The sequence below is a fragment of the Myotis lucifugus genome, unplaced genomic scaffold, assembly GCF_000147115.1.
Source record: "Myotis lucifugus unplaced genomic scaffold, Myoluc2.0 scaffold_326, whole genome shotgun sequence".
NCBI classification, from domain to species: domain Eukaryota; kingdom Metazoa; phylum Chordata; class Mammalia; order Chiroptera; family Vespertilionidae; genus Myotis; species Myotis lucifugus.
This window is the reverse complement of record NW_005871374.1, coordinates 364776-391854: the sequence shown is the minus strand read 5'-3', so window position 1 is coordinate 391854 and position 27079 is coordinate 364776. Positions and strand designations below refer to the sequence as shown.

At 38.7% G+C, this 27079-nt stretch overlaps 1 protein-coding gene across 16 annotated transcripts in view; it reads left to right on the top strand.

Annotated features, from left to right (window-relative positions):
* Positions 1-27079, top strand: part of PCDH15 (protocadherin related 15) — a 537899-nt gene that overhangs the window by 312955 nt on the left and 197865 nt on the right. For 15 of the 16 annotated variants that reach the window (XM_023764291.1, XM_023764288.1, XM_023764290.1 and 12 more), the window contains 2 exons: positions 1584-1716; positions 22547-22626. The exons of the other annotated variant lie outside the window; for it this stretch is intronic. In XM_023764291.1, coding sequence (XP_023620059.1) covers positions 1584-1716; positions 22547-22626 — 213 coding nt within the window. The remainder of the gene's footprint in view (positions 1-1583; positions 1717-22546; positions 22627-27079) is intronic. 16 annotated transcript variants of the gene reach the window in all.

The window sequence follows — 27079 nt, the reverse complement described above, 5'->3', positions numbered from 1 at the left end:
TAAAAGATTTTAGTTTTAATTTAAAATGTGATTGCTTTATATTGCAGTAAACATAAGTATGATATTTTTTTAAAGTCACTGCAGTTTTTCAAAAGTTCTTAATGTTCTATAGGTATGTAGAAACTATTTAGATTTAGGCATAATACACTTTGACAAGCTATAAAAAACATATTTAGTGCCCATGATCTGTGTTTATCTTAAAAGCTTTTCAAAAAGTAGGATATATATATATATATATATATATATATATATATATATATATATATATATATAATCCTAAGCGAACGTTAAGGTGGAATGTTTGTAACAACTAGAATGACCGATCACTATGATGCACACTGAACAAGCAGGCAGGTGAGTGGTTAGGTGTGAGCAGGCAGGCAGGAGAGTGTTTAGGGGCAAATAGTCCTGGATTGTGAGAGGGATGTCCAACTGCCGGATGTCCAACTGCAGGGATCAGGCCTAAACTGGTAGTTGGACATCCCCCTAGGTATCCCGAATTGCGAGAGGGTGCAGGCTGTGCTGAGGGACACTCCCCCGCCCCCGCAAAAATTTTGTGCACTGGGCCTCAAGTTTTATTATAATAATCTTGGAAAAAAATGTTCTGGTGACCATGTCTTTTAATTGAAGCATTTAATAAAAAGAGCTTTGATCTGATTTTTAAAAAATTCTAGCCCCCAAAATAAAAATTATATGTGTTTTGAACAATAATTCATGATATTGTTACAATAAGGTTAAAGCATACAACTCAAGCAGTACTGGAGTCCTTCAACATTGAAGACTAGTTTTGTAAATTGCCAGGTCTCATTAACACACTTTAGCCAGTATTTCATCTGAACAGACCTTGAACAACTTGCTTCTTTAGCTTTTGCTGTGTAAAGAAATTTCAGTGTTGTCAAAAGTATTGATTCTGTCAATATTTTTGTTCTTGTAATAATAGATTATCTTCTTATCCTCCAAAAATCCCCCATCAATGGAAGGTTTTAATGAAATCTAATTTTAACTGTTTGCATTATACTCCTTAAAGATTTTTAAATGTTATTGTGTTTGCAACTATTTTCTGTATGATCCTGAATCTTGACGTGCATTTACATTAAGTCATTGATGTGAGCAACCAAACTAATAAAACACAGCCCCTATTTTGTTTTGTGTGTTATTTTAATCAATACATCCTCTCATGGTTTAATAGGAAGTGAGCCCCAAGGACTGCTCATATTAGCAGATATTTACAGAATGGTTTTTTTGCTATTAAAGAGGCATTACAAAATAATGTCAGAGGTTAAAGCAATATCATTTATTCACCTTCTTTGGACCACTATTTCATTTTAATTCACACTATCAATATAAGTGGGGGGGGGCAGTACCTGAGGCATTTCCTTTCATCTTAATAAGATAATTTCATAAAAACTTTACATTTTGGTCACAGCTTTTATTATCCTGCCCTTTGATTCTGAATTATATCCTTATTTTCTACAAAAATTTCTAATTTTCTCTCTTGTAAACCCCACAACAGAATACCAGATGTAGTCTGTCATTAAATGTGTAGAATTTTACCCATCTTGCTGGCTTCTCTTTCTCTGCAGGCACTCCATCTGCACCGTGTACATTGAAGTGCTTCCTCCAAACAATCAAAGCCCTCCCCGCTTCCCACAGATGATGTACAGCCTAGAAGTCAGTGAGGCCATGAGGATCGGTGCTGTTTTATTAAATCTACAGGTATGTTCTTAATATATATATATACATATATACAAGTATATATGTGTATGTATTTCCACAGCGACAACCTTGAAGACTAATGGACTTATATTTGTGCCTGGCGGGGGGGGGGGGGGGGGCGGCGTGGGGTAGGAGCTCACATGTCTGCATACACTTGAGTCAATGAAAATTCCATCTGGAAAGGAAAGCAGGGGTACTATGGTTGGAGGGTTTCCACAGCTAATCTATTCTATTGATTGTCACAATTGAAGAAATAATGTGAGCTGGCAGGGATTAGCTGCAATCATTACAAGAGAGAATGAAGGGAGTGGAAACAGGCACTTGAATATATTTTACGTTGCAACCAAAGAGTCTGCAGCTGACTGTTATTTTCTGTCTTGGCTTTCTTTGCCCTAGCAGGATTTATTTTCGCTGCAGTGTTCTATGGAGAGAATAACTTTAGGTGCACAGGCTGATGGTAGGCAGTCTAATTCTGAGGCACACTTCATTCTATGCCATAGAATCTATGGCGATGGGCAAATCATGTAATTGCTATGCTTTGGTTTATTTATTTAGATGAAGGGGGCAGATTTAGCTGATATGTTCATTTGCAGCTTCTGATTCATATGGATTACTTGCAGGATGATAGTTTGGTTTTCACTTTGTATATATTCCTAACTAAAGCATATTTGCCCAGAGAAGGCTGTGTCTTCAACTGAATCGATAGCTTCAAGTTGGACTACATATGGTGTTGGTAACTGTCACTTGCTATAAAAGTCATAAGGTCCATGACATGACTTATTGCTTTACCTATGGATATTCATAGGACAGAGAATTTATCTTCCTCTGGAGTTACGTGGGAATGACAGGAGTTGCTGACATGAGAATTCAGGAAGCTGACCTTGAAGGTTAGGAGAGCTTTCAATAGGATGATTTTGGAAAATCCCAGGATCAATGTTTACCATCAAATGAGTTGACATAAGGCATAGCTATAAATTGTTCAAATTCCATTTGAATATTGACATCATTTCCCTGATGATGGAAAAGTGGAGGTTCTAAAGGATGTTTGTATTGGAAAGAATGTAAAAATAATGAAACACAGCAACCTCATTATCCAGATGTGGAAAGTGAACCCCATAGAGAGTAAATGACACCTAAGAAGAGTTGATTGAATTCTCATCATTTCCAAAATACGGCTCATTCCATTATATCCTACTTATTTTTGAGGCTGCTAAAAATTTGGTTGACATTATCAGATACTTTCCCGTGCCTCTGTTCTAGGACCTATTGTGGTTTTTTTTTCTCTAGTAACTAGAAAGGGTTTGTTTTTGGTATTCATTTACTATTAAAACATGTGGAAAACAAAATTATATGAAAGTAGACTTATTAGTAATATAGAAATTTGGAGAATTTTAATGGATAAAATAAAAGTAAGAAAAAAATTGCAGTTTCTTTAGGGAAGGGAAAACAGCTAGTTAAATCATTAAAATGTTGCCCTAACCAGTTTGGCTTAGTGGATAGAGCGTCGGCCTGTGGACTGAAGGGTCCCAGGTTCGATTCCGGTCAAGGGCATGTACCTTGGTTGCGGGCACATCCCAGTAGGGGGTGTGCAGGAGGCAGCTGATCGATGTTTCTAACTTTCTATCCCTCTCCCTTCCATTCTGTAAAAAATTATATATATATATATATATATATATATATATATATATATATATATTTTCTCTAAAATGTTGAAATATCCAAAACCAAATATTAAGACAAGTGCATTTAATGAAATTCTTTTATTTGCATATATGAAGATTTATTTATTTAAATAAGTAAAGAATAATAAATAATAGATTTGTTAGAATCAGGCCAAGAAACTTTAAATGTTTTACATTTAAATATGCCTGAAGAATGTACCTATATGTTATTTAACTTTCTATAAGGTAAGACATAATTTTAGTTGTGAGGTAGCTCAGATTTCATTGCAATACATCCCAGAGAGATTTTGGAATCATATTATAGGAGAATAATTCCACTGGAGAGTTAAAGATGAAAGGAGCTGGCCTTTTTCATATCTCAGATTTCTCTAGTACAAAAGCTGAGAAAACGGTTGAAATGACATTTCTATTCACCCTTTGTGCTTCTGATAGAAGCAAAAGAAAGGGTGCCAATCGCAGTGGCATCTCTATAGAAAGAACTGGGGTGACACAATCAAGGCGTCTTTGATAGGCCACTAGCCATCCACTTCTGCTCATGATCAACTGAGATTGAATTTAAACCAGAGACCTAAAAACCCAAAAGCTTCCATCAGATTACTCTTCCAAAGACTTCTAATAACAGAAGCATTAGAGGTCTTCCTAGCTGCATCCCAATTTTCATTTTCACACATAGGTCCACTACCCATGGCTGACTCACTGCTCAATTTAGGAAAACAGAATTTATGGGAAAATATTTTCAAAGATAAGAGCAGACTGACTTCAAAATAATCTATTTTGACTGAGATCAAAGTGGTTTCTTTCTAGATAACAATCTTTGTGTTTCCCCTCCCCCTTTTAAGTGTTTTCTTTGCGTTTTATATAAAAGTTGCTTGGGAGGCTGCAATTTTTCTCAGTGAATTAAGGCTGTTTTGCCTGGCTGCTTGATTGATGGTGTTCTGTACCCAGAGCTCTTCTTTCAAATGTCTTATGCTGACTGGGGTTAGCAATAGGTGAGATTTTTTTTTTTTTGTCTCCCTGCATGTTTCTATATCTTTCTCATCTGCTGCCAGTGAGACCAGTTGGAATGGTGCGCTGGAGCCACATTGTGCACTTGAGATCACAAGAGCCCATTGTGTATCACTCTCCAACTCCATGTTCAATTATGTATCATTGTCAGCTTGAAATCGGCCATGGTGGTTGGATTTATGTCACAGAGATGGACAAATGCAACAAATCATGTATTCCTACTCCAGAGCTGGTTGTTAAACTTTTACCAGCACACCCATGGATATGTTGCCAATTTCCCCAATATTGAAATTCTTAACATGAGTTAAGTCTAACAGCTTTTTCCATCTTTGTCCCTCTGAAATGGTAATCTACTTGCATCACTCTAAAAATGGGCCAGTCCTTCCAAATAGGACTATGTGTTTTACTCAAATATAAGGTCTCAGCTGTCTTCTCTCCTTACAAGAGCATTATTTCTTTCCAAATCACCCTTTTATCTGACTCATATTCCACCATTAGCATAATCCTCCTTTCTTACATAATCCTCCTTTCTTGTATCATCACCATCCTCCTCATCCTCATATAATAATAATAATATCTAACACTTGAGTGGCACATTGCAGGTTGTACAGAGCCAGGCACTGTTCAAGTTCTTTACTTATTTAATCAGTAAAGATAGCTAGATTATATTTGCACACATGCTCAATTTCAGAATTCAATGATCTATAACTAAAAGGTTTACATCTTATCCTGTGTCCATTGTTGACCAATTCCAGCGCTTTTCTTCGTCATTGTCACTCCACTCAGAAGGATGGGGCAGGCTCTATCTGTGACAGTGTTGTTCTCTGACAGAGTGAAAAGCAAGGCACAATAAACCATAAACCAGCTCTTACTGCTTCTTCCAGAAGTGACACACAGCCCTTCTGCCTACATTTCATTTCCCAAACCAAGTCATAAGACTGCTCCTGGGCTAATCAGAGTAGGGATCTATAAGCCTTCACACTAATCACATAGCTAAGTCTGATGCCAAGATCTATGAGGTCCTTTGGTACATAGTTTCTGTTTTAAGTCATTGCACACACAGTTTTGCTAAATGATTCACCCCTGCCTATCATGGCTTTCCATCCTTATAGCATTCAATGACTGTTTCCTCACCGCCCTCTACACTCTTGAAGCTCGCTATTTATATTCTGGGTGTTTGTTGGGGCACACTCACTTTTAAGTACCAAATTATAGAATAGTCTAGCTAGGTTTTTGTTGCCAAATTTCACATTCAAAAAGTTGGCACTCTTTGCTCCACAACTGAGGCCGATGAAGCAGCCTCTTTCTAGAGTGCTTTACTGATCTGCAGGCAATGTTATCTGTGAGCAAGAAAACAAAATAAAACCTAATTCATTGCTGTTACCTAGAAGTAATGCATATAACATCTACCCACACTTTTATTTCCATTAGCCAAAGCAATTCATTTGGCTACTCCTCAGTTAATAGGTCAAGAACATACAATCTCCCAGCGGTTCTCAACCTGTGGGTCGCGACCCCTTTGGGGGTCGAATGACCCTTTCACAGGGGTCGCCTAAATACATCCTGCATATCAGATATTTACATTACGATTCATAACAGTAGCAAAATTACAGTTATGAAGTAGCAACGAAAATAATTTTATGGTTGGGGATCACCACAACATGAGGAACTGTATTAAAGGGTCTCGGCATTAGGAAGGTTGAGAACCACTGATAGACAAATGGTTCCACAAGTCACATAGCAAAACCTGATGTTGGTAGGGCAGGGAAAAGGCGGGGGGGGGATTTGTATTTGGGGTAGGGAAGCAGAGATTAAATGAGATAGCATGTAAGATGTACAGCTCAGTGGCTGAAATGAAAAAGAAGGTGCTTAAATTATGGTAGCTATTTTTAATTCTGGTCTCTTGCAAACAGCAAGAGAATGTAAAGCAGCTAGACACAAATAGTAGGAGAAAAGAGAAAATGCTGAGAAACAGACTAAAAAGTTGTATGTTGCTATCTCTGGTTACCTGAGAAAAAAATCATAAATATTACTAATAAAGCTACTTGAGTATAAACATAAGACTGCTTTAGTCAGCTTGCAATGTGCATTTTATTTTTGTCTTTATCTATTCTTCTCATTATTTATAGTTTCAAGAGCTATAGATTTTAAACTGTATGCCTCAAGGAATTATTATTTTTAGTCCTGAAGAAAAAATTCTGCTGCCTTGATCTTAACTACATAATTGATCCATTTCCATAACAGTTTGAATGAAATGCAAGCTTTCCTATAATAGCCTGCCATTCTGCATTACCAGGTCTTGTCTTAGGTGCTAATTTGTTCTCTTGCATCCTTCAAATGTTCTAAATATTCCTTCCTTCCTTCCTTCCTTCCTTCCTTCCTTCCTTCCTTCCTTCCTTCCTTCCTTCCTTCCTTCTTGTAAAATAGTATATATTTTCCCCTGAAGATGATAATAGAATTTTGTGATTTAAGAAAGGTTTGTAGCTGGAGCAGTTACAAATTGGCCCTGCACTATAGAATTTGCTGTGTCATTTATATTATGGGGATCACTTTGAATATGTTACTTGAAGACTTTCCCTTTTGCCACTGAAGAAGCACTTTTTTTTAAGCATTCTGGTTCTTTAATGTGTTACTGAATAGATTAACACTGCAGTAGCAAAAAATGACAATTTCCCTTTTAATTTCATAATATGTTACTTACTCTATTTAGTAGGTTACCCCAGTTTTGATAAACGACAGTCATTTATTTCCCTCTTCATTTTCAGTTCATGAAGTGGAAAGTACACTTTCTCATCTTTCTTTGCACTAGACTTCAGGTGGTTCTTTCACCATTAGCATTATATCAAAAGAATAATGTCACTGTGAGTATACATAAGAAAGTTGACATACATTGAACACTGATTAGTTACCTAGTGCCAAAGTATAATTTCTATTTTGTATGAAGGATAGATAGACAGATAGATAATTTGAGAGAAGGAGAGAGATATGTGTCTTACAATTCCAAGCATCTGCTTATTGCAAAAATTAAATCAAATTTGTAGTAAACATTTTCTCCTTTATAGCAGAGGCGCTCTTATGTCTAAGTTTCCAAACACAATTTTGGTGCCCTTGACACTAAGGGATACTCATTATCTAGGGATGATTTTTCATCTCTAGGAATATAAAGCTGTCCAACATGAGGAAAACATATATTTTATGTATTTTCTATTCATATGTGTACCTTCCTCTTCCTAACGTATAACAGAGCCCCATGTAAATCTTTCGTAGACTACAGTGTGTTTATAGGAATAAAGGCAGGGAAGTAACAGGGAGGTTAGGGAAAGCAGAACCCTAGGTCTGATACATTTAAAACAGTTATCTCTTAAATCATCTTTTCTTTGACCCTTGCTTTCTTAAGAAGGAAGTAAACATGATTTAAAAAATGTGCAATTTTGCCCCAGAACAGCTGTAGGCTATAACTCAAATGCATGTTTTAATAGAGTTAGACTTCACTTCTGTCTCTGATTTACACTTTAACAAGAAGTAGGACACCTAGGAAATGGGTGAAAATAATCTTATTTTTCCCTCAGAGAGGGCTAGTAGCTTAGAAAACTTGATATGGTGCCGGAAATACAGCCATATTCTCAAGTTCTTTTGAACTTCAAAATAAATTAAGATGAAATGGCCTCTTCTGATAGTACAGAGCGTAAAGCAGATGTGCTGTAGCTGGTGGGACAGGTGGACACAAGTAACAATTTGTGGCTTGTATTCAGCCTGGAGGCAGAGGTTCACTCACAAGGAGAATAGCTCTCTTGTGGCACATCCTGCTCCCAGTTGTCATCAACACTTGGATGAAGATGTTTACAGCCTTCCATCACCGCATGTACCAAGCCTCTTTGCACCTGTATTCATGTTTTGTTTTTAATTCTCTAAAAGTTCAGCCCAGCCAGTGTGGCTTTGTGGTTGAGCATCAACCTGTGAACCAGGAGGTCACAGTTCCATTCCTGGTCAGGGCACATGCATGGGTTGCGGGCTCAATCCCCAATGGGGGGTATATAGGAGCCAGCCGATCATTGATTCTCTCTCAAGGATGTTTATCTCTCTCTCTCCCTCTCCCATTCTCTCAGTTTTTATCTAAACTGTTTCCTCCATTTGCATACTAGATCAATGCTTCTCAAGCCCCTGTAATGAAGAAGGATGCACTTAAATGAATCATTAGAAAAATAAGAGACAAAAGATAAGGAATGAAAGCCCAATTTTTACCATTAGATTCAACAGATATAAAATCATCCTGTCAAATTATTTTAAAGTTTTCTGATCTACTCTAAATTTTACTCTAGATAAATTGAGTCTAAATTTTTTATATCATTACTAGGGGAACAGTGCAGGAATTTGTGCACCTTGAAAGGAACTGTGGGCTGTGGAGGCTGCAGTGGGCACAGAGGCGTGTCTTGGCTCATCCTCTGCACCCCTGCCCTGCCCCTCCTGCTGTGGCCTTCCAGTCCCGTCTGGCAGCCCTGCTCCTGCAGCTGCCACTCCCATGCGCTGATGGTGCTGGCCCTACTCACATCCACTGACTGCACAGAGCAATTGGGGCCAGCACCAGCAGCGGGTGTGAGTGGCGGCTGCTGCCCTGATCGCCCCTCAGGAGCAGGGGGAGGTAGAGAAGCCCTCAGGGGCAATCAGAGCCGGCAGCTGCCACTCGCACCCATTGATGGTGCCATGTAATCAGAACCGGCGCCAGGCACCAGCAGCGGGTGTGAGCAGTGGTTCCGGCATTGGCAGCAGGTACAAGCAGTGGCTCCAGTGCTGGCAGCAAGTATGAGCGGAGCCAGCACCAGTGTGGGAAGCAGATGTGAGCACTGGGCGGGACCATGGTGGTGCAGAAGTAAAGAATTTTAAGTAACCACCAGAAGTTCGCCCTGATGACAGCGACCGGCACCCCCGCTCACCTGCTCCATCATCCCGCTGCAGCCAATACCCGCCATGTTCTGCACACATGTCCCCTGGTTGTCAGCGCACATCATAGCGACTGGTTGTTCAGTTGTTCCACCGTTTGGTCTATTTGCAGATTAGCCTTTTATTATATAGGACTAAAGGCCCAGTGCACAAAAATTTGTGCACTTGGTGGGGGGAGGTCGCTCAGCCCGGCCTGTGCCCTCTCGAAGTCTGGGACCCCTCAGGGGATAACCACCTGCTTGCTTAGGCCCGCTCTCTGGGGGATTGGGCCTAAACTGGCAATCAGACTTCCCTCTGGCAGCCCAGGAGCCCTCAGGGGATGTCCACTTGCCAGTGGGGAGCAGGCCTAGGTACAGTCGGACATCCTTAGCGCTGCTGAGGAGGCAGGAGAGGCTCCCACCACCACCGCTGTATTGGCAGCTGTCAGCCTGGCTTGTGGGTGAGCAGAGCTCCCCCTGTGGAAGCGCACTGACCACCAGGGGGAAGCTCCTGCATTGAGCGTCTGCCCCCTGGTGGTCAGTGTGTGTCATAGTGACCAGTCATTCCCAGTCCTTCTGCTGTTAGGGTCAGTTTGCATATTACCCCTTTATTATATAGGATAGAGGCCTGTTGCACAGGTGGGGGCCGGCTGGTTTGCCATGAAGGGTGTCCCGGATCAGGGTGGAGATCCCACTGGGGTGCCTGGCCAGCCTGGGTGAGGGGCTGGTGGGTGTTTGCAGCTGGTCACACCCCCTTCAGGGTGGGGGTCCCCACTGGGGTGCCTGGCCAGCCTGGGTGAGGGGCTGATGAGTGTTTGCAGGCTGGTCACACCCCCTTCAGGGTGGGGGTCCCCACTGGGGTGCCTGGCCAGCCTGGGTGAGGGGCTGATGGCTGTTTGAAGCTGGTCACACCCCCTTCAGTGTGGGGGTCCCCACTGGGGTGCCTGGCCAGTCTGGGTGAAGGGCTGAGGGCCGTTTTCAGGCTGGCCAACCCCCTGGCAACGGAAGCTCCCCACTTCTCCTTTTTTTTTTTTTTATTCTGGGATTTATTTACCTTCTATAATTGAAACTTTGTAGCCTTGAGAGGAGCTCAGAGCTGGCCAGGGCAGGCGGGAGGAAAGCCTCCTGCTCGCTCCAGCTCCGTGGCCATGGCCAGCTGAAAGCAGGTATCTGGGGTTTATTTACCTTCTATAATTGAAACTTTGTTGCTTTGAGTGGAGCTCACAGCTGGCCGCGGCAGGCAGGAAGTTTGCTTCCTCCATCATTGGGACAACCAAGCCTCCTGTTCTCTCCAGCTCCTTGGCTGCCGGCCGCCATCTTGGTTGGGTTAATTTGCATATAGTCACTCTGATTGGCTGGTGGGCGTGGCTTAAGGTGTAGCGAAGTATGGTCAATTTGCATGTTTGTCTTTTATTAGTGTAAATGATTGATAATGACCACTTTGCAGAGTGGACCACACTGCTCCATGGACCACACCTTGAATAGCACTCAGGATTCCTAGATAGTATGCAAGGCCCAGTGCAAAATGAAAACACAGCACCTTTTAAGTGTGGGTCCTTTCCACCAATTCTAGGTTCTGCCCACTCTGGCCTGCTCAAGAACATTGCTCCAGAATCACCGATTTACTTTTCTGTATCATGAGCTTTCTTGCTGTGTGATCATTTCCATTAGCATGAAAATCTTCATGGTATCTCCTAATTAAAATACAAAGCAAGAACAATGAAAAAAAATGGACTTTCATTCCATAAACCACTCTTACAACTTACCCATTACTCTGCTTTCCTTCATTTGGAAACCACCCAGATATGTTATCCCTATTTTCCTGAAGAAAATTTTGCTGATTTTTTTTCTCCTATTGTCCATTGACCTTACTATAATCAAGATTACAATCACATCAAACAATTGACATGGCTCTTTTTGTGGTCCCAATTCCTATTCCATTGTCAAATCAATTCCTCATCTTACTCTATTTATCAGTAAGAATTGATAATTCATTCCTTATTAAAAACTTATTTTGCCAACTAGCGGAACACCACAGAGTCCTGGTATTTTTCTCCACCCTCTCTGGCTATCCTATCTCTTAAAAGTTGAAATGTCCTAAGGCTTAAGTTTCTAATCTTCATTACCTATTACAATCACTCCTAAGATTATTTCATCTTGTTTAATAGGTTCAAATTGTTATGTGCTCACAAGTTCTAATTCACATATCCGGTTTAGCTCACTGCCCTAACACTCCAGACCCACCTTCAAGTGTAGTATCAATATTTACTTTGGGATATGAAGTAACCACTGTCTTAGGTTAAGTTTCCAAAGAAGCAGACTTTGAGATGAAAATTCAGCTGCAGGATGTTTATTAGGGAGTCTTTTTGGAATCAAGTTCTGTGGAAAGGAGAGGAAGGAAGCAGGATTAGGTTTAGGGAGAAGTTGAACTTCAGTGCAATCCAAATAAAGGCTTCAATTGAGTCCCTAGAAATCTCTAGGGATGTGGTAGCTCTTTAGAGTTAGAAGGTTGGTAGAAGGAGGTAGGCCCTTTATATACCTGTACCCATGAGTCAGATGCAGGTTGCCCCAGAAAGCAGTTTGAATTTTTCAAGGTAGGCATTCTCTGAATAAGACCAGCAGCTAGAACCCCTCAGCAGTCAACATTTCCAACATACAGGGGAATCATTTATTTGTCCCTTGAAGGGAGGATGGGCAGCCAAATCATAGTATTATCATAGCATCTCAAAATTAATGTGTCTCATACTCAACTCCTAGTACTTACTTCTCCGATCCCCTAGATTCACAGTGGTCGGCAAACTGCGGCTTGCGAGCCACATGCGGCTCTTTGGCCCCTTGAGTGTGGCTCTTCCTAAGCCTTAGGAGTACCCTAATTAAGTTAAGAACAGTGTACCTACCTATATAGTTTAAGTTTAAAAAATGTGGCTCTCAAAAGAAATTTCAATTGTTGTACTGTTGATATTTGGCTCTGTTGACTAAGGAGTTTGCCGACCACTGCCCTAGAAAAACAATGGCCCTCCTTCATTTTCATATATTCAGTAAGTTATGACTTCATTTTTCCAAATTCTCAGTCCAAAGCCCTTCAAATCATCTCTGACTTTTCTCTTTCTTCATTGCCCCTCTCTCATTTCCTATCAATTAACAAAGCTGGTTGGTCCCAAAATATATCCAAAAGTTCACCATTTCTTACCACTCACACTGCTTTTATCCTGATCCTAGCCACCATCAATTTGTGCCTACATTACTGGTCTTTACTCTCATCGCACCATGACACAACATCCTTTCATTGACACAACAGACAGATGTTTAAAAATTAACTAAGATCACTTCTTTCTGAAAATCTTCCAGTGGCTTCCCCAGAACACCCAGAATAAAAGCAAATGTCTGATACCCACCTGACTTCACGTCCCACTTCTCATCCTATATCCTCTCAGGCTTTCTATTCTAGTTGCATAGAACAGTGGTCGGCAAACTCATTAGTCAACAGAGCCAAATATCAACAGTACAACAATTGAAATTTCTTTTGAGAGCCAAATTTTTAAACTTAAACTATATAGGTAGGTACATTGTTATTAACTTAATTAGGGTACTCCTAAGGCTTAGGAAGAGCCACACTCAAGGGGCCAAAGAGCCACATGTGGCTCGCGAGCCGCAGTTTGCCGACCACGAGCATAGGACATTGCTTTGCATATGGGGCCACGCCGGCCTTGGGACCATTCCACTTGCTGTTTTCACTGCCTGAAATGCTCCTTTCCAAGACATTCACATGGCTTATGTCTTGTCTTCCCTTCCCATAGGTTTCTCCTTAGCAAAATGGTCCTTCCTCATCACCTTATATATTAAAAAATAACAATACAATGTCTCAGAATACATACCTACTTTACTTTTACCCTATGTGCACTCTGTTTATTTATTTTGTGTGATCTTACCTATCAGTATGCCAAACATATTAGTTTCACAATGACAGACACTTTGTTTTATTCACTATTGTATCTTCAGCAACAAAAATAATACTTGGAATATACCATGCAATCAATAAAGATTTATTGAAAATCCGATGGATCTGATTTTAAGAAAGGCTAGAACTAAGGTTTCAAACAGGGTCATCAGTCTCAGGCATGTTCCCCCTTTCTCTATTGATTAGCTCTGTGTGGACTTTTTCTGTCACACAGCCTCTGTAATTAGGACATAGAGATGATAAGAACCATCTTGTTCTTGATTAAATCTGAAATGAAGACTTGAGGTCATACAGCCTCAAGATGAGGTAAAAGGGAATGGATGTGTGGGAAGTTTTCTGCAAGACAATATACTCAAGTGATGAACTGTAATAAATACCCCTAGGTATTGTAATGAAATTAAAACATAACTTATTTTTAAAAACTGCTTGCATATATTTAGAAGTAGAAAGACACATTTAAAGATGTATTTTAGTATTTTCTTCAGATATGTTTTGCTGTTCCAAGAATTGTGTGCTTTTACAAAGCATTTATTGCTTTGTATTTCTAAACTGATATGTAGGGGTAGAGGTGGGGGATAGAGTAATGCAGAATTACCTAGCTAAGATGTTGGTGGTGCTGAAACTGAGAAACCCTGTCTTAGCAGAACATAGTCACCAGAACAATAAGGTAAATTATAAGATATATATTTTAATGAACTTTTTATGAGGGATTGTAGGAATAACAGATATTTTGGAGATAATGGCAAAAGACAACTCAAAATGATCATCATTACCTAGTTAGTGCCGTTTCTAATCTTTCCTTTCCTTATTTCTATCTTTCCTTAAAGCCTTAGAGAATTCTTTCTAATTTTCTAGATGATATTTAACTAATATACCTGTGCATGTGGGGTTTTTGTTATCAAATTTTGTGGAAGTGGTGGAGACCTACTTTCATCAAACTCCTTCTTGTAACAGATCTTGAAACAAAAATGTATAGCCCTAGCAGAAAATAAAATTTTGTATATACTTCAATGTCAGAAGACTACGTATGACCCAAAGAAAAGTTTACAATTTCTAAACCTGCTTGGTAAAAAGTTTTTGTTGTTTCTTGTTTATTTTCATTGACCTAAATTAAGCCATTCTGCTCTTCCTAAAAGTTAAATAAAAGAGGACTAATCTGAAATATGGGCTTGAATGTGGAGTACATGTTTGGGCAATTTTTTGATAGCTACTGGAATTTTAATAACAGTAATCAGTATTACCTTTAGTAATTTGGCAATAAACCTCAGTGTTTACTGCATTCCTTATGGCTATTTATTGCTTCACATACTGGCAGCTAGTGTTGTTTAAAGCTTAACTATGCAAATGCAGTTATTTCTGTGAGATTTTGATAAGTAGAAAGAAACAAAAACAGTGTTACTGAAGTGTACTCAACAAACTAATGGGTGTCATTTGTCTAGGGAAAACAATAGGATTGCAGTTGATGTTGAGAAGTGCCTGTGATGATTCTACACTTACCTACCAAGAAATGGTTGATTTGGAGCTAAGAAAAAAATTTAGTTTAGATTTAAACATAAGCAAAAAAATATATGCATTGAAATAATTACTGAAAAACACTGAAGAATTCAATGTCCTGTATTTCAGTTTTGAATACATATTATTTTACTTGGGTTCCCAAAATCCCATAACAGTTTTAAAAAGAAAATAAAGGTGAGTAGCTGGTTTTTCCTGAGCAGGATGCAGGGATGATTTCTTTCCTGGGTTCTTGTCTGCTTGAGAGTCCGGTTCATGTGCTCTACGTACTTTCCCTGAACTCTGAGGCCTGTAAGCTGAATGTAGGTTCCATTTAATTCCTAAAGCCTTGGCTACCTGTTGTACTATTTCCACTACAAAGGCTGGGCCATTATCGGACCCTATGGTCAGAGGCATTCCATACCGCGGAATTGTGTCCTTCAGCAACACCTTCGTGACTTCTCTCGCCTTTTCTGTGCGAGTGGGATATGCCTCGACCCAGCCTGAAAAGGTGCAAACAAAGACTAGTAGGTATTTATTTCCTTTGCTAGGCCCTATTTCTGTAAAATCTACTTCTAAGTCCTCAAAGGGAGCTTGCCCACAGCGCTGAACTCCTATCAGTCCTATAGGACCCTGTTTGGCATTGTTCTGCGCACAGAGGAGGCAACGCTGAGAGACTGAGGCACATAAGGAGGGAAGATGGGCAGTTAGGTAGTATCTGCCTAACAAAGCTTCTAGGGCAGTCTTCTCTAAATGGGTGAGTTCATGCTGCTGGAAGACTGCCTTATGGGCTAACTGTTCTGGGACATAGACCCTATGATCTGGGAGTATCCACCAACCTTCCTTCGTTCTCTTGCCCACTAGCTTCCATTAGGGTAACAACAGAATGAGGTACTTTTACATTTAAGTTTTGTCCCAGGGTAAGCTTATCCGCTTCTTTGACTAATAATGCCGTGGCCGCAAGGGCCCTGAGACACGGGGGCCACCCAGAGGCAACTGGGTCAATCTGCTTGGAGAGATAGGCTACTGGTCTTTGCCAGGGTCCAAACTCCTGGGTTAGAACTCCTAGGGCTACCCCGCTGTTCTCGTGAACAAAAAGATTAAAGTCTCGTGTCACATCTGGTAGCCCTAATGCTGGGACCTCAGTGAGCTTTGCCTTTATGGTGATGAAGGCTTTCTCCTGCATGGCACCCCAGTTGATGGGTGCCTTCTCTTCTCCTCTTAAAGCTTCATAGAGAAGCTTAGCCAGGTCTGAAAACCCTGGGGTCCAAATTCGACAGAACCCTGCTGCTCCTAGGAATTTCCGAATCTGCCACTGGGTGCTAGGGACTGGGATGGCGCATACTGCCTGCTTTCTTTTAGTCCCTAGCCTTCATTTCCCTTGGGTGATATGGAAGCCTAGATACTTGACTTCTTTCTGATAGATTTGTGCCTTTTTCTTGGACACCTAGTAACCTGTTTTAGTTAAGAGCCTCAGAAGGGCTCACGTTCCTTCCCAGCACTGAGTTTGCATGGAGCTAGCCAGTAGGAGGTTGTCTACATATTGAAGTAGAACACATCCCAAGTCCTGTCCTGGGAACTTAGATCAGATGCTAGTGCTCCACTAAAGAGAGTAGGGGAGTTCTTGGACCCTTGTGGCAGTCTGGTCCAGGTGAACTGCTCCTTGGCCCCCGTAGTTGGGGTTCCTACTCAAAGGCGAACAGGGGTGTCTTTTCTCTCTCAACATTAGAACTAATTGAGAGAGATACACATGGAGTATGTAAGAGGAAGACCAAATTAAATCCTATATAATAAAGAGCTAATGTGCTAATGGTTGTGACGCCCTCACGCCGTAACGACCAATCAGCAGGAGGCTGTGTGCGTGGGGGGCGCGTGCACAGGGACATGACGCTGTGTCCCCCGCCAGCGGGGCTTGATAGGGGTGGGGCTGCCCGGGTCTGGGTCTCGCCCAATGGGGGTGGGGCCAGCCGGGTCTGGTTCTCTTCCCTTTTAATGTGCATGAATTTCATGCACCGGGCCACTAATTTAAATATAATTAATTAAAACACAAGACAAACCTGGTTCACTGTTTTTCCTTCCTTACAGTGAATTTACCCTCTTGGTTGTAGGAAGTGCAAAGGCAGGCCCTAACTTTAAGTACTAAGGCATATCAGTATCAAAAATGGACAATAGGTTTGCCACATGGAGCTTGCATGCTAGTAGGAAGAGGAGAATTATAACAGAATATATCAGTGAGTTATACAGAATTTGGAAGATGATGGATTCTATGTGGAAAACATGCAGGAAGGAAAATGGAGAGCATAGGTAGGAATTGCAATTTGATCAGTGACAGTTTCACTGGGATGACACTAGTAAAGAGTTGAAGAAGGTGAGAGGATGAGCCATGTGGGTATCTGGGGAAGAGTCTATCAGGTGCAAGTACAATGGCCCTGAGGTTCAGGCCTGCTTAGTGTATTTGAGGGAGAATAAAAAATACTAGTGCAATAAAGAAAGAGAGGAGGAAAATCATAGAAATGATATCAGTAATGCTGGAGGTGTGAAGATAACTTCTCTAAGTGAAATTAAGTTCTAATGGAAGAATTTGAGTAGAGCAGTAACATAGAGTTAAAATTTAACAGACAATAAGGTGGTGAAGGCTGGGGTCAGGACCAGGGGCAGGCTAGAAGGTATTAATAGGGGGACATAATGTAATATTTTCAACAATAAAGATTTAAATAAATACATATCATTCCCAGCCCTAACAACAAAAATTCATTATGAATTCTTTTGAAAAATAATCTGTAGTGGAGACATATGAGAAATTATGGGAATTAGTTATGGAACTGTTTTAGTAGACAAGACAAAGCCTAGAGTGATATTCTGGAGATGGTGAGAAGTGGTTTCAATCTTGTTATATTTTTACTGAAATTTGTGCACAGTAGACCTTGGCAGCCGTGGCTGCCTGGATCCCTCCCTCACAGCCGGCAGCTGCCTCAATTCTACAGCTACAGCCCAGCTTTGTCCTGGAAGGATGTCCAGGACATCTGGTCTAATTAGCATATTTACACTTTTATTATTATAGATAGGTAGAAACTAAGGATTTGTTGATGATGGGATATGGGGAAGAAGATAGAAGTTGAAAATGCCTAGTAAAATATAGCCTGAGTGACTGGAAGGATTGAATTTCCATTAACCTGAATGAAAAGGTTGAAGGAGGAGGAAGTCAATTTTTTAAATATTTAATTGGAAATATCTTTTAACATCTAATAAAGGCTGTCAAGTAGACATTTGGGTATGAGTTGGGGAAGCAGTATGGGCTAGAAATATGCATTTGCAGTTTTGAGCATTTAAGTCATGTTTAAATCTTTGAGATTTGATGACATTCTTAAGCAAATGAATGTGGAAGATAATCAAAGATTGATTGTAAGGTGCTGAGGAGACAGAAGAACCAGGAATGAAGACCCAGGAGTACATATATCCTGAAAGCTAAGGAAAGCTTTTGGAAAATTGCTTTCATTTTCTGAGTTAAACAGAAATTAGGGTCACTAGCTGAGGATAAAGATGGGGTAGGATATATTGGAATCCTGAGGAGGAAGTGTTAAATAACCACATAGGGAAGAGGGAGAAGGAATAAAGTTGCAACATGAATCATAACAAAGGGATGGAATTTAAGGTTTTAGGGTATTCTCATGCATTACAGTGCCATTCTAAATTAGCTGCATTTCCAAGTTTCAGCTCTGTTATATTTGCATGTTATTTTTCATAAAACTTGACATATTTTATAAAATTGAATAAACTGCCATTTTTACCTAAATAAACTGATTTCAAAAAGGAGATTTTATATCAGAATCATAAATGACAAAAACAACACTACTTGCCATAAAACATACACAGTAATTAATATTAAAATATATTATTAAACATTAACATTTTGTTAAAGGGCCAACAACTTATCACCAGGGATACCCATCCACACTTTGGGAAACTCTGCTATACTGAACTTCAGTACTTACTCTCAGGTAGTTTAATAACATAAATCAGAACTTGTTTGCCTAAGTGAGAAGAGAAAAGATTATCTAAACCTATTGATTTTGATCTATGTTAGAATCCCTAAGGGCAGGTACTTTGTCTTAATGTCCTGTGAAATGTGTAGAATCATTCTGTGTATAGAGTGCACGCTACCTAGTGGTATTTGATGGCTGCATTTGTCTTTAACATGATCAGAATATTAAATTAGTGAAGATTTGTTTCTTGAGCAAAATTCCTACTTAACAGTGTCTAAACACACTGCTTAATACTTTTATGTCCGTATTGGTGGTTCTGAAAAATGGGTGGCTTCAATTTAGATGCAGTGATTAATTTGGTGGAGCAGGCTAGAAAGAGTAGTTGCTTTGATCTTTAAAGAGAGTTTTTGTCCTTCAAGCAAAAAGAAAGGGAAAACCAGCTTTGTCTTAATTTATCATGTTGCTAAACGTGTGTCAGCACACCAATGACTAAATTCCATTACTGCTAGCTATTCAAAGTGAGCCTCATTCAGTCATGACCTCGGGTTGTTTATCTGAGGCTAAATACAACAGGAGCTCCTTGCTACTGCTGCTCAGTTCACTGGGCATGTTCCTACCCCATGGCCTTTTCTCTTGCCAGGCCCTCTGCCTAGAAAGCCCTTCCCCATGTGTCTTGCTCTCTCACCTTTTATAAGTGTTTACCACATTTTCCTGATAGTCTATAAATAAGTGAAAATCCGTACTCTGTCCTCCCTATCTGTCCTTCCTGAATCATTTTATATTTTAATAACACTTATTTGGATCTGAAACTATAAACTTTAATTAATTGTTTTTTTCTTTCTCCAAGTTTCAATATAAACTGCACAAAGGAAGAATTTTTTTTTTCTGTTGTTCACTGGTTTCTGTTGTTCTGGCGTTTAAAACAGTAAAGATGTTCAATAAATGTTTATTGAATTAATGAGTGAAAACTATCGGTGTTATTGTTATTATCGTCCTTTTGTAGGTAGGTATCGATCCTGAGAGGAGATAGAACAGCCAGGGCTGGAACCAGGTGGCTGACTCCAGAGCCTACCCAGTAAAATGTAGGGAAGATGAGTGCTCCCATACTCCTCTCAGACCTTTAGTGAAGGGCTCAGATTTGACCTGACTGATGAAAATAAAAATATAGGAATGTTTTTGTACTAAGGATAAGTAATTCTTTAAAAATTAAACAGTTACTATTATCTCTAAATTTAAAAAATATGTATTTTCCAATTAAATAAATTATAAAGAACTCTAATTGGAATGGTGTCAGAAAAGTAATATAATTGAAATATTGTGTATTTTGCATTCACCTATTAGGTTATTATGAGACTTAAATGAGAAAAGGCATGTAAATATAGTTTCTAATTTTAACTTGAAGATTCACTATTCAATAACATATATAAATTTCTGTCGATCATTTAGAGAAGGCTGGCTAGAATCATAATTAAAATTTTTTTAACAATTTTACAAATGTGTTTTAGGACACATATATGCACATGATCAAATCTTAATACTTTAAGAATCCTTGCTTCTGCTGAGTTCTCCAATTACATGTTTTCTGTGTTATTTCTCCCTTTAGATATTGGCAAGTAGATATATATGGTATTTATACTAGAACTAACACTTGTAATGGATAGATTTAAGAACTCTGAGCCAGATGACATCATTTCCCCTTGTTTAGTTGACTGAGAGATTATGAATCTTCTCTAATTACTACACCATTTGCCACAGATCCTGAAATAACAACAAAGAATTTCCTAAGAGGATAAAAGAAAGAAAACAATCAAATGAGGATTTCCTTCTAAATCCTGGGTCTTCAAAGCTTCCAATATGGGCATAACCTCACATGAGAATCAAGTAGGAAAATTATTGGCTCCCACAATCCTTAAAAGCCTGACATTTAAACCATCAAATAAAACTAAAGAAATACTTTAAAGTATCTCAGGGGTGGAAGTAATTAATTTATCAGGAGGAAAAATTAAGAATCCTCTAAGTATTATTCTCTATTATCATTTTAGTAACATAACAAAATAAGGATGTATATACATAAATGGCACCACAATCAAAGTGACCTCATCCACAAAAGGAATAAATATTAGAGTAGATCTATTAAGAAAGAATCAACCTTAATCTGGACTTAAAAGTATTTGCACAAAGCTATCATGCTTCAGAATCTATTTCTTCTGGCATTTATGAAAACACAAAACAATAAATTGTCTCTCTCAAAAAAACCCACATACCAATGAGCAAACAAACAGAAATGACAGTATTGATAGCAATTTGACAGGTAAAAATGACTGAAAGAGAAAAGCAGAAAAATTTAATGTGAGCTTTTTAATGATAAAACACAGTCTCCAGATATGGCATAAATAATCCAGCAAAGCTTCTCTCATAGAACCTGGCACCTTCTAAATATTATCTGTTCTTATTCAGTTGTTTCAGGACTCAGGTTGTGGTAGTCTGGGAGAGACTTCTGGCCATCCATTCATTGTGGTAGCTGATAGAGTTGTTTATGACCAGGGCTATGTAATAATGCACGGCAAAGCCATCTGATCTACCAGTGGAAACAGCGCCTGCTGTTCTGGACATGGGAGTTCACAAGCGTCTGCTGGGCCAGTAACCTGTAAATAAAATTCTTTTAGCCATTTCTCAGATACATCCTCTCTCCTGGGTCATACTTAAGTAGATCCTTCTTATATCCCTTTTATATCATCTACTAGAGACCCGATGCATGAAATTCGTGCAAGGGGTTCGCCCTCCCAGCCCCAGCTGCGTCAGCCAGCCCTCGCAGTCCTGGTTTCATCTGGAAGGTTGTCCGGAAGGTCGTCCGTACAGTTGTTCTGCTGTTCAGTCTTATTAGCATATTAGCTCTTTATTACATAGGATATTTATATTGTTTTTACTCATCTCTTCTGTAATGGGTATAAGGACTCATTGGAAAAGGAAATTATTGAATGCTTTACATTTTTTAAAAATTTTTTTTATCCCTCCCCCACCCATCTCAAATGCTTTACATTTTAGATCAAATTCCCTTCTCCAGCGCCACAGAGTAGAGTGTGTGTCTTTATTTTGGGTAAGAGAAACCCAGAACTCAAAGTCAGAAGCTATAGGTTTTAATCTTCTCTGACTGGAGTGACAGGAGGAGGGGGGAGGCAGGATAATATTTATTGGAAACTTAGAATGTGGCAGATGTCAGCCTGTGTGCCTTGGCATAGATTGTTTCAGTTAAACCTTCTAATATCTGTTAACTTTTATATTATTATGCATTTCATTTTGTCAGTGAAGAAATTGAGAAATAATCACACAATAAGTGGAGCCTGGTCTTAAATTCAAGCTGTCTGGCTCTATTATGCTTTCCTGACTTGATATATTCTGAGTAGAAAAAAGAAAAAAAGTGTATTAAATAATCTCTGTACATGTAAACATTTATGTAGAGTTTAATACATTCGTTTAAATTATAGACTCGGGCAAAATTAAATACATAAACCTTAGGAAAATCTCTACTGTGTTTCCCCACCAGGTAAGATTATATATGAGTTTAGAATGTATTTTTCTTATTCACGATTATGACTTTCAGATAAGATAAAATGACAGAAATTCTGGAATCATATATGAAGTTTTTTATTTTATATCTTGCCATTAGCTCATTTTTAATATTTATGCTATTAGTCATGGGTATTCTGTGTGTTAGTTTCAAGTTTCTATATTACACTGTACTGAATAGGAGCCATATCAATTAGTTGTTAATTGAATTATGTTTTCTCTCTGAAGGCAACTGATCGAGAGGGAGACCCAATAACATATGCCATTGAGAATGGAGATCCTCAGCGAGTTTTCAATCTCTCAGAAACGTAAGTTGAAAGTGATTTCTGAATTTATTTATTTTCTTTTTTAAATATTAAACAATGTACTAGTAGTAAGAGAACAGACTTCTAATTAAAGGCTTTCAGCAGTTTGTAGTTTACTTTAGATTTTTCTATGAATATTAAGAAGAAGCTGGGGAGGGGGTAGCAATTCTGAATCCAGAAATTTTACCCAGGAGACTATTTATTTTAAACATTTTCACTAGGTAAAATCCACTGAGGTGGAAACATTTTATTTGCAGGAATAACTTGGCATTAATTAGATCCCTTTAACGTTGTCTGCTACTCACAATAACAATGACATTTCTATAAGGAGTAAATTGTTCATTCAAAGGGAATTTTGTAAAACAAAGTACTTTAAATTCAAACAAATTTAAGGTACCAGCAAAGTCCATCATTCAACTTGTGGATAATGTAGGTATATTCTAAAAATTTTAACGCAAAAATATTGCTTGTCTGTATGTTCCTTTGGGGTCTATGTAAGTGTCATTCTACTCATCTCTCTGAACATATCAAAGATAATGTTAACTAAAACCATTGAGAAAACTGGTAGCAGGCATTGAGAAAGGATTGAGGTTTGTGGAGAGATCATTCGCTTTCTTCTGTAACAGCAAAGTAGCTGTTCTGTTGTAACATGTGGCTGGTTGTTCAAGAGCTGTACTCGCTGCCTGTCTGGTGTTTTCTGTGTGGTCGTGAGTGGTTTTACACCCTGAAAGAATGGAAACCTAAACTTATCCCATGATTATAAAATGAACAATTTGACAAATGGGCCACACATTGCTTCAGTCTCAGAGACATTGGTACATGATGTCAAACCAAGAAAATCATATGTGGTCACTTAGTCTTGTGAGGAATAGTTGCAATTTCACATTGAATAGGATGTTACAACCATGAGCCAATATGCCCAGAAACTGGATTTTCCAGACTTCAGATTTTACAGATAAAAAAACTTCCACTTAAAAATGGAAAGACTTAACTATTTTGAATTTTGCCCTCTAAGTACATACAACTCAAAAATTAGCTATAACTTAAAATCATCACTAAATAAAGAAAAAAGTCTATAGAGGCACTTTAACAGTAATCAAGCCGATGTGGTACTGATTTAAGAATAGATGTACCAGTATAAATTATTAAGGATGAAGCTTAAGGGTCCAGAAATAACTCCTAACATTTATGGCCAATTGATTTCCAGAAACAAAGGGCCCGGGCAATCCAATCAGGAAAGAATGATCTTTTCAACTAATGAAGCTGGCACAGCATGCAAAAGAATTAAGTTGAATCTGTACCTCAGACTATTCACAAAAATTAACTCAAAGTGGATAGACATAAATATAAGAGATAAAATTATATAACTCTTAGAAGAAAATACAGAAGTAAATCTATATGGTTTGGACTAGGCAATGCTTTCTTATATATGCCACAAAAGCACAAGTGATTAATGAGAAGACTGATAAATTGGATTTCATCAAAATTTGAAAAGAAAAAAAAAGTGCTTCAAAGTATGCCATCAAGAAAGCGAAAGCCCATAGGTTGAGAGAAATTATTTTCAAATAATGTGCATGATAGGGACATATATCAAGAATATATTAAAAATGATTAAAACGCAAAAATAAACAGAATTAATTCAAATAAAAACAGACAAGAACTTGAATAAACACTTCTCCAAAGAAGATATATCAATGACCAATAAACAGATGAATATGCTTCTAATCACTAGTCATTAGGGAAATGTAAATTAAAATCACGAGATACCACTTCACACCCACTTAGAATGGCTATCATGAAAAGGAAAGGAAATAACAAGTAAGGGCGAGGATGTGGAGCTGTCAGAATCTTCACATGTTTCTGGTGGAATGTAAAATGTGCACTCTGCAAAACAATTTGTCAGTTGTCTAAATGGTAAACAGAGTTACCATATAACCCAGCAATTTCACTCATATCTACTCAAGAGAAATGAAAACATTCATTCACATAAAAAGTTGCACAAACAATGTTCATGACAGAATTAGAATTATTTACAATAGCAAAATATGGAAACAACCCAAATGACTGTCTACAGATGGACGGATTCACAAAATGTATATCCACACCATGTGATATTATTTGTTAATAAAGGAGAATGAAGCCCTGAAACATGCTGCAGCATAGATGAAATTTAAGAACATTATGCTCAGTGAAAGAAAACATTCACAAGACCACATATGATATGATTTCATTAGTATGAAATGTCCAGAAGAGGCAAATCTATAGAGACAAAAAGTAGACGAGTATTTGCCTGAAGCTAGGAATCGGGGAGAGAGGGGAGTGACTGCTAATGGATACAGTGATGAAGATGTTTTAAAATTGATTGTGGTGATGGTTTAGCAACTCTGCAAATATACTGAAATATATTGAATACTATATTCTAACTGGGTGAATTCTATGATATATGAATTTTACATTAATAAAACTATTTAAAAGAGAGACAACTGTGAATATTTCACCTACCCTGGTAAGCAGGAAGCCTAGGTCTTTCTTTCTTACACCCTCTCTCTTAAAAATTTATATTTCTGTGTTTTTCCTTTGATGCTGAAGGATTTTACAGCTACTGGTTGTGAAATCTGATGAGCCATCCATTTTATAAAAGAAATTCTCCACTTGTTCTGGTACCCTGGCAACCATTCCTCTACTGTTTCTCATTTCTGCTTTTGAAATCAGAGACACCTAGGTGGGGTCACAGAAGTTCTTTAAGGTGTGGAAGATGTCAATACAGCATCCTCTTCAACTAAACTGACCACAGTTCTTAATGCTACAGCTCTTAGGTCAATTCACACAGTCATCTCCTTAAATACAAACTGATTCTAGGAAGTGATAGGGAATAGAACATTCCCCCTTTCCCTTCTTAGTTCTTCTGGCTGGTCTAAGAATTAAATTGCCATGAGACAAATTAAAAGGAGAATATAACCAAATTTAAATTTAATTATGTATGTGCTTATAGAGATTCCGTAAGAATATAGGGCCTGATGACCTATTAGGCAGTTGAGGTTTGTATGCCATCTTAAGCAATGGGGAAGAGGGTCGGGATAGTTGTTTGGGACTTCTAGTGGTGGAAGGTAGTTCACATGGAAATGGGAAGGCAAATGTTTAGTAAACAAATATAAACTCTAACCTAATAATAGGGCACAAGGAGGACTTTGAGCAAATGGACCTTGCTAGGTTCCTGTGTCTCTCACACACTAATTCATATTAAACTATAGTTACCTGTGATGGTATCTCCCTTCCTGGAGCCGGTCCTCTATCTAAATTCTTTGAGGAAGCTAGAAGGAAGGTCAAAGTTTCTTCCTAAGTCATTTGTTTCTAAAAAATAACCAGCTTAAAATAATCAATACCCAACGAGGCATATTTTGGGGCAACAAACTTTGCTCCCCTTCAACAGTGAGTAGAGGGCAGATCCCTGTGACGATTGCATACCTTTTTTTCCCCTTTGGCTGTTCATGCCTTTGCTGTCATATTTACACATCCATTGTCGAATCCAGAATCATTAAGATTCTCCCCTATGTTTTTGTCTAAGTGTTGTATGGTTTGAGTACTTATATGTAGATTATTGTTTCATTTTGACTTAATTTTCACATATGTTGTAAAATAGTGCAATTTCATAGTTTTACAGTTTCCCATTGCCTCAGCACCATTTTCCCTATTGAATGATCTTGGCATCTTTGTTGAAAACCAATTGATCACAGATGTATGGGTTCATTTCTGGACAATTCTATTCTATTCCCCAGGATACATGAGCGGTTTCAAATGCCCTAGTTTCCCATGAAACCCTTTACCCAGTCCTACCCCCTGGCTTTTGGAGCTCTTTCTATGCCTCAACTGTATCTTTTGCCTCAGGTGGTGTCAGGTTGCTCCTTTCCTTATATAATGTTTTCCAAAAATTCCCACTGCTTTTCTGCCTTGAGTGAGTTCTGAGTTAGACAAAACAAAGAAAGCCATATTATATCTTAGGACAGCCTCCAGATTAGTTGGATAGACAAACACAATCCTTTGGGAACTAGGATAGCTCTGCTCCCTCCAGAAACAGGGACCAGAGTGTCACAGTGGGAATGGTGACTGCCATCTTCAGGACTTCTCCAGGACAGGGCGTGGAGACAAGGACAAGTGTAAATGCCACAAAGCTTTCCCACCATTTTTAAGTTGCCTTTTTCTTGACTCTGCCTTTATGAGGTTGCTGTCCACCTTTGACTGTTCTCCAGAGTTCTATCAAAGTTGGCTCTGACCCTTTCTGCTTCATTTTTTCAATGCTTTTGTGGAGAGATCATCTATCTTTTAGAGCTTAACCATTTTCACTGACATCCCTCTTTTGCAATACATTCTCAATCCTGTAAATTTTAAGTAGCACTATTATTGATGTTTCAGAGGGGAGTCTTACATATATATGATATATATATATATATATATATAT